The 14,715-nt window shown below is 42.4% G+C and overlaps 1 protein-coding gene across 4 annotated transcripts in view; it reads left to right on the top strand.

Moving 5' to 3' along the window:
• The window catches only part of Runx2 (RUNX family transcription factor 2), a 162,917-nt gene that overhangs the window by 110,866 nt on the left and 37,336 nt on the right, over positions 1–14,715 (top strand). For all 4 annotated transcript variants that reach the window (XM_045156164.1, XM_004653047.2, XM_045156163.1 and 1 more), the window contains one exon: positions 7,957–8,118. In XM_045156164.1, coding sequence (XP_045012099.1) covers positions 7,957–8,118 — 162 coding nt within the window. The remainder of the gene's footprint in view (positions 1–7,956; positions 8,119–14,715) is intronic.

Genomic DNA, 14,715 nt, shown 5'->3' with positions numbered 1-14,715 from the left:
GCCCAGACTTTGTTTTCTTAGTCACTTTAAAGTACAGAGAGACTTTTTTTTTTTTTTTTTTTTTTTTTTTAGCTCACAGCTCCTTTCTATATTAAGTCAGGAAGTGAGCAGCCACTCCTGCAATCCAGCTCCATAAAGACAGTTTGTGTCCCCCATGTCCCCTGGTTTGCATAACCAACTATATTCGCTTTTTTTCTTTTTCTGATGAATGTTTACATGAGACCGATGAGACACCTTCACTGGTTAGTGTTTTTGAGCACCCCAGGTCTGGTGCCTTCTCCACCTCTGTGCTTGGGGTTTGTAGAAAGGATGACTTGATACAAATGCTCTTCAGGAAGTTTGAGCTGAAGGAACATTCTAGAAGGAGAACTTAGAAGCTCTACTTTGATATTGGTTCATTTTGAATTTGGCTTTTTTTTTTTTTTTTAAGCAACACAAATACATGCTTGTGGTAGACTTTGACTCAGTTGCAATTGATGCTAAAGGGGTTTATTCTATCACATTGATTCTGTTTTCTGGCTTGCTATGCTTTCTACTAGGGTGATGAAAGAGAATTACCCAAGCTCTTAATAACTAGCTTTGGTCTGCTCTCCCAAAGGAAACCAACAATTTCTTCTGGTCATGTGCACAACTCTAAGGGGTCCAGGACATGGCCGATGGTGCATGCCTGCTGGCAGCCCTCCACTTGCTGTCTCAGAACTGGGGACTGTCCCCCCCCCCCCCGTGTTTCACCTTCAGGGACACTCGGGGTAACTTGCGTCTCTGCTGCTGTTTCTTGTCTTCCATTCAGTCATTTTGATTAATCACATCCTGCCTCTAAGTACAGCAGCCCATTATAGGAAAGACCTGATTTTCTCTCTCAAGTTTATGTTACAGGTCAAATTTGATTTCCGCTTCTCTCAAAAATCCCCTATTCTAGGTGGCAGAAGTTTGTGGGGGAAGTAGAGGTGGACTGGTATTTAAATAGACTTGTGATATTTAGCATTTCCGATTTCCCAAGCACTGGAGACTCATGAGAAACACAGAGGTAAAGGTTTTGTATTTAAACTGTCATATTTACATATGACATTTAAAATTCTGTAATGCAATCAACATCCTATGGATACAATTTCTAAAGATTGCCCCACCAAAAGAATGCATTAATAGTTTTTACAACCTCATGAAAATATGTAAGCTTCGGACAGTTTTCATTTCTTTTTGACACTATTCTGGGAAATAGTGTCAATTTCTGAAAGGTTGTACATGCCAGTTACCCAGGATGTAATCTCAAAGCCATGTCCAAACCCTCTGGCTTCTGAAACATACAAAACCTACGCTATTCTTATTTATGTCACAGTGGTGGCGCATGGTCATTCCTTTGGTGTTTCTGCAGACTAAGAAAAGCATTCAGAATCTCTCCGGATGGGGCCAAGTGAAGAGACAGATTATACTTGCTCGGTGGGATCCGAGAGGTGAAGATTGTTTCCTGTTTGTTCTTGGTTAATTAGTAGGTTTGTTACAGAGCTTGGTCTTGTGGTTTCCAAGCAGTGCCTTTGGAATTGATTGGTGATACTTACAAACATCTACCACCGGCTCTGACTCAAGGAGGTTCCGAGTGAGTTCAGAATCTCAGGTTTCTTCAGGAAGTAGAGTTCAGAAATCGTTTATGAGATCAGATTAAGGTGACTGTTTTTTCTCCCCCCCCACTGTAAACATTAATAATTGTTCACAAAGAGCAAATGTGTTGTAATCATATATTTAAGCTAGGATTATATTTTCTTGATGACTGGACATTTAGGAAACCAAGAGGCTTTACAGGCATTGTTTTTCCCACTGCAAGACTGAAAAGTCAGTGGCATTTGAAACTCCATGAAAGACGGAAAAATTGGTCCTTCAGTGAAGAAACTGGGTCTAAGAAGGAACATGTTTAAGGTTAAAAGATTACTCAGGGCATCTACATATCTAATGTAGATACATTCTTTAGATTGTGAATCTATCAAGCTGTAAGCCACACTCTAAATATTGTCCTCTGCCTGAAGTGGCTGAGGGTTGGCAGTAAACACAGTACAAAGATGGAGCCAAGGCAGGGCTTGTAACTGTCAAACCCCTACGGGGTCCTTCCCGTGGGCTTAAGCTCTGTAGTACATGACACCCCCTCAATCTGCATGCCAAGTGTAGGAAAGGGGCATTCTTGTTTCTCCCAATCTTGCAAAGGAGGAAACTTGAAGCTTAGACAGGCATGTAGCTGGTCCAGTCTGCAGTCCAGAAATTATACTGGTTCTGGGTGCCAAGTGCTCATTCCCAAGAACTAGAAAAGGCCTGTGGGGAGAGGGGCCGACCTCTGCCTTTCTGACAGGTCATTACCCTCCATTAAAGTTATGTAGACAAGACCTAGTGACTCCCATGTTGCATTTCCTAAGTCCTCTCTCTAGTTCTCTTTCTTTGTGTTGCTGTGTCTCCTGTTTGTCTCTTCATTTCTCTCTCTCTCTCTGTTCTGTATCATTAGCGTAGACTCTTAGGATGGACTCTTTCAAAGAGATTGTTTGGACTACAGACTATCCTCTGAGTGACAAAACACACACACACACACACACACACACACAGAACTTTTCATTTGTTTAGGGATCATGAGAAATTACATTTGTCTAATCTTGAATATCTTTAGAAAAGGCCTCTATTGAAGGTCAAACTGGTATTCTCAGATATTCTAGCAGTCAGGAAGTCTATGTGAAACCCAAAACCTCCCTGATAGAACTCTTTCATAGCTTAAGAGGAAATTAAGAGAATAGCTAATTACGGAATTCACTATGGAGTCTCAGGGTGGCCTCGAACTCACAGCAATTCTCCTACTTGTACCTCCCAAGGGCTGGGATTAAAGGCATGCACCACCACGCCCGGCTTTAAACTCTTTTTTTTATAAATAATTTTTTTAAAGATTTATGTATTTATTTATTTGAGAGTGACAGACACAGAGAGAAAGACAGATAGAGGGAGAGAGAGAGAGAATGGGCGCGCCAGGGCTTCCAGCCTCTGCAAACGAACTCCAGACGCGTGCGCCCCCTTGTGCATCTGGCTAACGTGGGACCTGGGGAACCGAGCCTCGAACCAGGGTCCTTAGGCTTCATAGGCAAGCACTTAACCACTAAGCCATCTCTCCAGCCCTAACCTCTTTTTTTTAAAAAAAAAAAACAAAATATTTATTTATTTGAGAGAAGGGGGTGGAGAAAATGAGACTATGGGCACACCAGGGCTCCTACCACTGCAGACAAATGCCAGATGCATGCGCCACCCTGTGCATCTGACTTTACATGGGCACTGACGAATCAACCCCTGAGCCATCTTCCCCAGCCCTACAACCTCTGTTTTAAACTGTTTATTGAGTACCCACTATGCCCAAAGCCTATGCTTAACTATTCCAAGTCTAATCTTGGAAATCTTTAAGAACAGCTCTAGAATAACCAAATTAACCCTATATATTGTTTAGACTGAGAGCTTTACTTCTGTTTTTTTTTTTTTTTCGAAGTAGGGTCTCACTCTAGCCCAGGCTGACCTGTCACTCACTTTGTAGTCCCGGGCCAGCCTTGAACTCACGGCAACCCTACCTCTGCCTCCTGAGGGCTGGGATTACAGGCGTGCACCGCCACACCTTTGCTTTTTGAAAAATGGTGCTGACTTGTCATTTACCACGCAGTCCTCGATTTTCACCGTGAGGAGCTGGACTCCGAGATAGGGTTTCCACCTCCTCTTCGCAGATCAGGAAATCAAAACTCAGCAACATCAGAAGGATGACCTAAGTCACGTGAGCTCCTAGGAAGCCCGGTCACTTGCCCCACTCCAGCACGCTCTGCGTTCTCCTGCACCGATGAATGGGAAAACCATGACTCAGCTGACGTCAGACCTATAACAGAGCTGAGCCCCAGCACAGGTTCTTTCATTAGTACCACTGTGTGTTTCCTACGGTATTTGGGGATCTCTCTGCATGAGGAGATCTGTTAGGACTAATCTCACATCCAAGTTTAGTACCCACCTTCCTTTGCGATATGTCCAATCATTGAAGTCATTCTTCACATTTTGTAGTGTTTTTCCACTTGCAGGCAGTGAGCCCCTTCCTACTCACAGTACGTTAGGGGAGAGGACGCTGTCTGGTGCAGTTGGATATGGATAACCCACACATCCAAATTTCAGTCCTGTGGGCCCACTTCATGTGGCTGTGTGGTTCGTGTCCCTGTTGTCTGTTCAGAAGGTGCTTAAAAGCCGACCCTCGCCTTTATAAGGTAGCTGTCCTCCACTGAAGATTATTTTCCATTTCTTTAATTAGCGACTTACATTCATAGCATGAAGCAAGGAAGTATGTCACTGTCAGATGTGTAACAATGAGCAGTCACTGGGATTTGAAATGCAGTCAAATCCATATAGCCTCAGCCTTGGGAGACTGAAAGCACAGAAGTCCATTAATTTTGATGGTCAAATACTCTTGCCATGTCAGAAGAAGTTCATGTTGATGTGGCCCTGTGCTTTTATTTAATTTGCAAACTCAGGTACAGGCCCTTAGCTTTTTTAAAAAGGTTTTTATTTTTATTTATTTTTTAGAGACAGAGGGCAGCTCTGAGGGAGGGAGGGAGACAGTCAGAGAAATTAAGAGGGAGAGAATGGGCACATCAAGGCCTATAACCACTGCAAACAAACTCCAGATGCATGCACCTGTGTCTTGTGCATCTGGCTTACGTGGAACCTGGAGAATCGAACCTGTGTCCTTAGGCTTCCCAGGCAAGCGCCTTAACTGCTAAACTATCTCTCCAGCCCAAAGCTCTTAAATTTTAATTTGATGATTGGTTTTCTCTGTTTCTGTTGATGTCCATAAACATTAGATAATGATACAGATGTAGTTAATTATTTCCACTCAAGGAAGTATGTCATACCTGGACAGTCTTTGAACAAGTTGTTTCCAAATTGAACAAATAAACAAGAAATAGCTGAAACTAAATTGCTCTGACTATATAGGAAAACATAGAAGCCTTAGGAGGGGAACTCAGGAAAACCCAGTGCCATATTATATATTCATTATTTTGAGAGAGAAACTTGAGTTGACTATTCAAATGAATTAATAGTTATTGAAAATTTAGCTTTTTATTTTCAAAGATGGATAATCAATGCAACAATGTTAAATCTGTTGCAACTGTATTTACTCTTGATTATTTTTTTAAGATTTATTTTTTCATATCTTTGTTTATTTTTATTTATTTATTTGAGAGCGCGCGCGTGAGAGAGAGAGAGAGAGAGAGGCAGGCAGATAGAGAGAGAATGGGTGCATCAGGGCCTCCAGTCAGTGCAAACGAACTCCAGATGCATGCACTCCCTTGTGAGTCTGGCTCATGTGGGTCCTGGAGAATCGAGCCTTGAACCAAGGTCTTTAGGCTTCACAGGCCAACGCCTGACTGCTAAGCCATCTATCTCTCCAGCCCTATTCTTGAATATTTTACGAAGGAACAGCCATGTCCCTGAGAGGTTTTGTTTCTTTTAACAATAAGCATTAAAGACTAGGGAGCTAAAGAGGTGGCTTTCCTGACAAGCTTAAGGACCCAGCTTTGATTCCTCAGCACCCACATAAAGCCAGTTGCACAGGGGTGCATGCAATTGGGGTTCGTTTTCAGTGGCTAGAGGCCCTGATACACCCATTCTCTCCCTCTATTTTCTCCCTCTCTCTGCTTGCAAATAAATAAAAAAAAACATTTTTTTTAAAGAATGAGAGGGGCTGGAGAGATGGCTTAGCGGTTAAGCGCTTGCCTGTGAAGCCTAAGGACCCCGGTTCGAGGCTCAGTTCTCCAGGACCCACGTTAGCCAGATGCACAAGGGGGCACACACATCTGGAGTTCATTTGCAGTGGCTGGAAGCCCTGGTGCGCCCATTCTCTCTCTCTATCTGCCTCTCTCTCTCTGTTACTCTCAAATAAATAAAGATAAATAAACAAAAAATAAAAATAAAATAAAAGAATGAGAGGCTAGGAGGATAGTTTAACAGCCACCCAAGCAGGAGGGCCAGAGGTAAAGCACAGGGCCTGAGTTCTATCCTCAACACCCACATAGACAGCTGGGCGTGGCCACGTATTCCTGTAACCCAGTCCTGGGGAAAGCAGAAATCAGAGAATCAGTCAGTTTTGATCCAAAACAGCATGTCTGAGTTTCAGTGAGAGATTCCATCTCAAGGAAACACATTGTTGAGCAGCGGAGGACACCAGACGTTCTCCTCTGGCCTCTGCATATGTGTACATGGGGCACAGACATCTGCATGCATTCCACCCCACACACCCAAAATAGTAAAGATTAGAATGCTTACCAAATGTGTCCGATACTAGTTTTCTCGTGTAACCTCAGGCTGCTATGATTTAGTTGTTACGATACTTCCTTTATGGGCAGAACACAAGGCTCAGTGTGGTTGAGTAATTATGTCAAGATCACACAGAAAGTAGAAATTTCAGAACTAATTCCGACCATAATTCCAGACTTTTCGAAGCCCATGTATATTGTAGTACCAACTGTAATGTAGATAACTGAGTCTGTTGGAATTTTAAAATCAACATAAACACTTAAGTTAGCATTTCAGACATGTAAAATGAAATTTGCTTATGATTTGTTAGCCTTTTGAGTAGGAGCAAAATGTTTGAAATCATGCACACTTTTTATATTGGAAACTATAATAAATTTGCCTTCTTATTTTCTGTACACTAAAAATCTATCATATATATGTATACATATATATGTATGTATATTTATGTGTGTGTGTGTGTGTGTGTGTGTGTGTGTGTTTGAGAGAGAGAGAGAAAGAGGCAGGTACAGAGAAAGAGAAAGAGAGAGAGAGAGAGAGAGGCGGGGGGGCAATGGGTGCCCCAGGGCCTCTAGTCCCTGCAAATGAACTCCAGATGCATGAGCCCCCTTGGGCATCTGGCTTATGTGGGTCCTAGGGGATCCAACCTGGGTTCTTTGGTTTTGCAGGAAGCACCTTGACTGCTAAGCCATCTCTCTAGCCCTGAAAATCTTTTACTAAATCAACTTAACCTTGAGTTTTTAACTCCAATAGATTCCATAGAGATGCATTGAAAGATAGAGATATATTGAAAGATACTGTTAACTTTTGGCATTTAACCTAAATCAGTTTTCTGCTCATTATTTTACTAGTACACAGCTAGACACCTTTTAAACAGGATTAAAAGTATTTTCCTGTCCTTCTGTTTTGGGTCATTTTCTTACTGTCAGCAAGTCATCTGCTTAGTATAGAAGTTGGGTGACAATGTGTCCTTTCAGTATTTAATGGGAGTTGACTTTGAAATTAGGTTTTGCCTTCTGCTTAAAGGTTATTTTCTATTTTACATTTTCGTATAAGATAATAATATAAACTTTCTCCTCTCCGTTGTCCTCATCTTATATGCTGACCCCTATCCCTGTCTCTCAACTGCCATGCTAGAAAGTTCCATTCCATTGACCTGCCTGTAAAAACAAAAACAATGTCATGCTAACATGGAATCAGGCCCTTTGAAACCAAAATGCTTGTATGAGGGATAGTAGTAAAGAGCAGAGTTTACAGTTGTTCAAAAAATATAATTTATAAAATGTAAACCGTGTTCAGGGGAGCAATTTTAGAAAATACAAAAAAAAAATAAATAACTTTTACTTTGTAAAAATAAGCAAAGTAGATTGTTTTCTAAATGGCCACTAAACTTTCCAAATAGAGATCTTTCTGCACAGGAGAGACAAGTGGTTCTCATGCGTTTTGTTACTTCTCTTGCAACTCTGGCTAGAAAGCTGTGTGCTCTTTGGGGATCGGGAGGGCGAGGCCTTGGGAGACAGTCATTCCTTCTATAGTCTCAGTTTTATTATTATTTTTTTCTGCTTTACACTAAGTATTGGGCTGGATGTTACTAAGGCTGCAATGGCTGGTATAGTAATCCTTTTCAATCTTCTTCTTTTTTTATTTTCTCTCCAGACCCCAGGCAGGCACAGTCTTCCCCACCATGGTCATATGACCAGTCTTACCCCTCCTACCTGAGCCAGATGACGTCCCCGTCCATCCACTCCACGACACCACTGTCCTCCACACGGGGCACCGGACTACCTGCTATCACCGATGTGCCCAGGCGTATTTCAGGTAAAGACCAAGCTTTAACTAAAGCCCATTCCTGTGCAGGGGCGGCGGGCTGGGGCGTGGAACAAGGCAGCCTTATCTATGCTCCCAGACATTCTCCACTAGAGGCTTGTGGGCAGGGGTGTGGGACAAGTGGGTACCGGTTCTTCTGAGTTCTGGGGACATTGAACCCTCAGGCATTCTAATCCAGGAGACTGAGCATTTACCAGAGCTGGCATACTTTTTAAAAGATGAAGTTAATGCCACCCGGTTAGTGTCCTGCTGACCCTGAGGAGGGTGACTGTCTCAAGCTAGGACTTCTTTCCGAGGGTCTTGTGCCAGGCTTTCCTCTGCTTGTGTTCCTTTCTTTCCCTGACATCTGCTTGTAATCAAGTCGCACGGTTGCACACTGATGGCATAGCCTCCCCCCCCCCCCGTCCCCAAATCCAAGGAGTCCCTAGTTGACAGCTCCAAGAGAGAGATCACCTGCACACTTGGGATGCTCATTAGAGTATAATTTATAGTCCAGTGAGGCCCAGAGGTGACATAAAAAGCAACATGCATCCCCTGAGGAGTCAACTCAAGATGAGACCATTTTTCCAAGAAGCATATGACGCTATTGTCCTCCCCAGTGTAGCCAACTCTATATTCAGAAGTCCATTATATTGACGGCACCCTTAAAACGTGTTGGCTCCATCCTGGAGAATTCATCCTGGGGGAGCCAGAAAGCGGCAGAAAGGACTTCAGACATCATGGCAAGCAGAGAAAAGCTCAAGGCCTTCGGCCAGCCCTGCGACTCCTGTAAACACGGAAAGCCATCTCTCTGTTCTCCTTGGACACAAGTGACAGCACCGTCCCCCTGTCAAAGACAAGGTGGACCTCAGAGCCACCCCCTCCACTCCCCGCCACTGCATCCCATGTAGCCCCTCACTCTCTTCAGCGTTCGGGCCCCAAGCACCTTGTTTGTCTCCTGGCCAGGTTAATGCCGTTTTCTTTCTTTCTTTCTCTTTGTGTTTCTGTCTCTGTTTCCCTCCCTCTCCTGTTTGCCCTGCAAAGCTCGAAGCCGCTGAGTTTCATCACTGACCCGCTGAAGGCCCGCCAGCAGGCTTGCAGGTCTTCATTAGTTCAGACTCCTTTATTTCTTTCAACTTGGGAGGAGGGAAGGCTTTGTTTCCCAAGCGAATAGCAGGAAAGGGCTGTCTGCTCCTAGTGCCTTCACATTTTCCGCTGCACGTGGACTCCCCGGGGTGAGTAGGGAAGGGAGAGGGTGGAGGGGAACCGGGAGGATTCTCTGCAGAACGCCATTGCCATTATGCCACTTTCCATTTGTGACTGCTGTTCATTACTGGGGGATTAGGCAGACTGTAGAATTTGAGTTCCCTCTTTCTTGACTGGACTCACCACCATCTCCTTTAGGCAAACTGCAATTAAAGACAGAGGAGAGGAGGAGGAAGCCATGGAGTGGGGAAATAAGCTGAAGGCCCAGTGTTTGATAGAGTTGAGTTAGCTCTGGGCATTCCTTATATAAATATATATATATTGGTTTTTCGAGGTAGGGTCTCACTCTAGCCCAGGCTGACCTGGAATTTACTATGGAGTTTCAGGGTAGAGCCTCGAACTCACAGCAGTCCTCCCACCTCTGCCTCCCAAGTGCTGGGATTAAAGGCGTGCGCCACCATGCCTGGCTCTCCTTGTGTGTTTTATTATCCAGAGTTTGTTTTACTTTACATGGGGCCCAAATGACACTCTGACCGAATAGATTTGTGAAGGCTTGCTGTGTTTAGGGCCCCTTTGAGCTTCCATCGATTCAATCCTCTATGGCTAAAGCAGATGTGCCTTTTGGGAAAAAACAAAAAAGAAAAAACCCGAGGGAGTGATTAGAACTTTAGAGACAGTTAGCTACAGCCCCCCCTTTTTTTAAACCAAGGTATATTCATATCCACCAGGGGAAATTGAATAAATGCTACCTAAAGAGATAGAGCCATTGCTTGCCATTCACATAGGTGATGTGGAGCAGCCAGATTATTTTGAGACTGTTTACTGGAAATTACTTAAAGCATTTCTGTAAGATAACAGCGTAAGTCAGCCACAGAGAAGGAGGTGGGATCCATAATGGGCTCATTATGCACTCATACATTGATCTTTGGCCCAAAGCAGGAATGAGCCCCTGCTTTTAACTGGTTTAAAACTCAGTTTAGTCCAGATTTTTCCTCCTCGCCAAAGCATCTCTGTGAGTTGTTACTGGTAAAGGAGTTACGCCAGACCAAGGTGGGGAGGTCCTGTGTAAACACCGAAGAGAACAGAAAATCCCTCTTGTCAGCATGTAGGGAAACAGGAAGAAACATCTCGACATGGAGTGCCAGGGATTGGAGGGATCTTGCTTCACCTGACCTTGCTCTTGACTGTGGGGCTGTGCCTGCATTCCAGATCACCACCTGATGGCTCTGGGGACCATGTCACCCGCCAGGATCGAGTACTTCTCCCACTTTCTAAAGGGCATCCTGGCCTGTCTCACAGTGTTCCAGGGGCCAAGTTCCACAATTCCCACTTTATTATTATTTTCTTTAATATATCTAAAGCCACCTTAAGATCTGTGGTATAGTGCCACTTACAAGTAATAATGTTGGGAGTTTTTTGTTTTTTTTTTGAGGTAGGGTCTCTATCTAGCCCAAGCTGACCTAGAATTTACTCTGTAGTCTCAAGGTGGCCTTGATCTTCCTACCTCTGCCTCACGAGTGCTGGGATTAAAGGCGTGCACCACCATGCCCAGTTGGGAGTTTACTTTTTTGATGCCCTAATAAGTAAAGCACTTTGGATTAAGTCCATTCATATGATCTAGTCTCTACTATGCTCTGTAGCAAATAATCCTGCTTGTCTGTGATGTGGATAGCTAAAATGCCCATCCTCTATCATATGATTTTGGTTCAGACCCAACTTTGCATTGAGGGTTCACTTATTTGTAAGACTGAAGGATCAGACCCAAGTTTGAATCCAAAACAAATGTCAGGTCTGTGTTTTAACTGTCTAAGAGTTTTTTTTTAAATTTTTAATTATTGGGGGCAGTTAAGGTGCTTGCCTGCAAAGCCTAAGGACCCTGGTTTAATTCCCCAGTACCCATGTAAAGCCAGATACACGAGGTGGTGCATGCATCTGTAGTTTGTTGCACTGGCTAAAGGCTCTGGCCCATCTGTTCTCTCTATCTGTACCTATCTCTCTATCTGCCTCTTTCTCTCTCTCAAGTAAATAAAATATTTTAAAAATATTAATAAGAATATAAATTATCTCTTGGGATTATTGTGAGAACATAAACTGTTCAGGGCAGACCTGACACACAGTATGTGACAGATTCTAGTTGACATTTTTTGTTGTTTGTATCTCTTTGTCTTTAGAGGTAGAGTCTTGCTGTAGCCTAGGCCGACCTGGAATTAGTCTCAGTTTGGCCTCAGAGTCACAGTGGTCATCCTAGCTTAGCTTCCAGAGTGCTGAGATTGAAGGCATGTGCTACTGCACCTGTTATAGTTGACATTTTGAAGCTAGAACAACTTAAAAATTATGTATCTATCCATTGCAGGCAACCCTTGGCAGAAAAAGAAGTAAGTAGAAGTCTAAATTTTTAAACAGGGTTTACTTGCTTTCAAAATGAATCACCACAGAACATACTTTAAAATCCCCTGGAATATTTCAGTGTTTTAATGAGTTATTGCTCATGTGGCATTTAAAGGCACTTAATATAATACACATCACATAGAAGTACTCAACTATTTACATTATATTTAAAATTTTTTGTTGTTCATTTTTTATTTATTTTTATTTGAGAGCTACAGACATAGAGAGAAAGACAGATGGAGGGAGAGAGAGGGAATGGGCGTGCCAGGGCTTCCAGCCTCTGCAAATGAACTCCAGACGCGTGTGCCCCTTTGTGCATCTGGCTAACGTGGGACCTGGGGAACCGAGCCTTGAACCAGGGTCCTTAGGCTTCACAGGCAAGCGCTTAACCGCTAAGCCATCTCTTCAGCCCTACATTATATTTTAAACAATTTTTTAAAAAATTTTTATTTGACAGAGAAGAAGAGAAAGAGGGAGAGAGAGAGAGAGAAAGAGAAAAAAAAAAAAGAGAAAAAGAGAGAGGGTACACCAGGGCCTCCAGCCCCTGCAAATGAACCCCAGACACATGTGCCCCCTTGTTCATCTGGCTAACGTGGATCCTGGGGAATTGAACCTGGGTTCTTTGGCTTTGCAGGCAAATGCTTTAACCATTAAACTATCCCTATATCCCTATTTACATTATTTTTAAGATTTTAAAGAATATTAATGTAGCTAAAAAGCAATCAGAAATCAATCATAAAAAGTCATTAAAGCATTAAGAAAAATGTTCAGTTGCATAATAAAATGACTAGGCATGATACTGTTCTGTTCCAAGGGCTCCTAGGAATCAAAGCAAAGAGAAAGTTTCCTTAGAGAGATATGTTTCCAAAGAAATTCTATTTCACCCTAAAATACTATCCCAAAGAAAGACCATAGCTTCATTTACCTGAAGACCTTTAGAAGTTCAGAATTTACATTTTCCTTTATTAGTAGCATCCTTTCCTCTGAGAGGGTTTGATTGTGGTTAAAATTCTAGGATGCAGTGAACTATGATAATCACAGCGCTATGCTATGTGCTCTACTACTGTGCATTATACTCTAGGGACTATCCTGTGTAGTTCATGTGGTCTTCAAATCCTGTTTAGAAGTTAGGTAGACACTAAACAAGATACAATAAAGTGATAAAGGCATGTCTGAAAAGTTCACAGGCACAACAAAAGTTCAGGAAATATTTCCTTAACCTTAAGGAGCCTTATATAATGTAATAAGAGCCACAGTCACAATGACAGGTTCTTCATTGAATAGTGTGTAATTGTGATGCAACTGACAAGCATTATAATTAGTTTGTATCATATACTCAATTAAACTCTAAAAATAATCACATCTTACTTATCAAAAAACTAATCTCAGCACATCACAGTGAAGAAGTAGTTCAGTATGGGTCTGCCTTCTCTTACCATAGCTATTATGATAAGGGAAATTAAATGTAAGTAGTATCCCCAGGCAAGTGGTTTTATTATCTCACTTCATCTTATATTGTCCTAAAAGAATATTTGCTACAGAAGTAGTCAAGGTTATTGCTCAGTGAAGAAGCAAGTTGTGGCTGTCTTGTCAGGCTGTCACAGCTCCAATCATCACATGTGATTTATTAGTAGAATATATATATATATACATATAGGCATTTTAAATTTTATTTTAGAGAGAGAGAGAGAGAGAGAGAGAGAGAGAGAGGATGAGAGAGAATTGGCATGCCAGGGCCTCAGCCACTGAAATTGAACTCCAGACACTTGTGCCACCAAGTGGGCATGTGCAACCTTGGGCTTGTCTCACCTTTGTGCATGTGGTTTATGTGGGATCTGGAGAGCTGAACATGGGTCCTTAGGCTTCATAAGCAAGTGCCTTAAGTGCTAAGCCATCTCTCTTGCCCTATTATAATAATTTCATCACACACAACATTTTGAGATGTTAACGCACCTGTGAAGCTTGACCCAGTGATTATAATTACTTTTCTGGAAGTCATTACAATATAATACATAAATAATTGTTGCCCTTCAAAATGTATTTTTGCAATAAGCCTACTATGGAAAGAAATACAACTGTTTATTGAACTGATTCTGGACTAGTGAGTCTGGTAGGAGCTCTTACTATCTTCTTATGGGAAAACCTACATTTTCCCCCCTCCACTTGTTGAAATGAAGCAACTTTGAGTAATACCCAAATTAGGACAGCTCCTTTGATATACATGAGGTGGAAGGAATTGACACAGGCACTTTTCTGTGGTTGGGGCCATCCATGGCATTTCTGAAGCTCTATGACTTGTTAGGGAGACACAGTGAAGTGTCACAGATATCAGCTGCCTCAGTGGCTCTGGGGAAGGCCACTGTAGGATATATGAGGGATGATTTTGCTGCATTTATAGGCTATTTTTCTATGACAGTTAAGAACTGTGATCCTTGAATTCCTCCCCACTTTCCTGTTTGAGCACAAATGGTCCTGATGCTCTTTCAAAATATTCAAGTATTTGAAAATTCCACTCAGCCACACAAGACTATTGAAGACTATTCCATTTTTATGACACTGAGTTGCTAAACTATGATATTTCCAAAAGTCAGCAGAATAAGGCATTCACTTAATAAATAGTTACCGAAAATTATTTTAATCACTACCACAAAATCTAGAAATTACCTTGGGGTGGGGGAGAGGGGAAACCATTTGATCAGTTGAAGATTGATTCATGTCATTTCAAACCCAGTGACATTTGACGTAGTCCCTTTAAAAATGTCCCCTCTGACCCAGTGTCTACTGAGTCTCCTGAGTGCTGGTTTTGAAATCTTCAGGTTCTGTAATATGGCGACGATGTGAGCTTTGATTTGAGCTGAACAGTTCTCAGAGCTTGGGAGGGAACAACACCTTCAAAAGGTTAAAAGGAAAACTCCAGCAATTAATACCAGTAAAGCAGAAAGTTAAAGCAACTGTAGTAAAACTGTAGAGCACCTTCTTTTTACTACACATCCATCCCTCTATTAAGAGCCACCT

This window comes from Jaculus jaculus, chromosome 8 (assembly GCF_020740685.1).
Source record: "Jaculus jaculus isolate mJacJac1 chromosome 8, mJacJac1.mat.Y.cur, whole genome shotgun sequence".
Classification (NCBI taxonomy): Eukaryota; Metazoa; Chordata; class Mammalia; order Rodentia; family Dipodidae; genus Jaculus; species Jaculus jaculus.
Note: the sequence above shows the minus strand (reverse complement) of the source record. Positions and strands in the feature narration are given on the sequence as shown.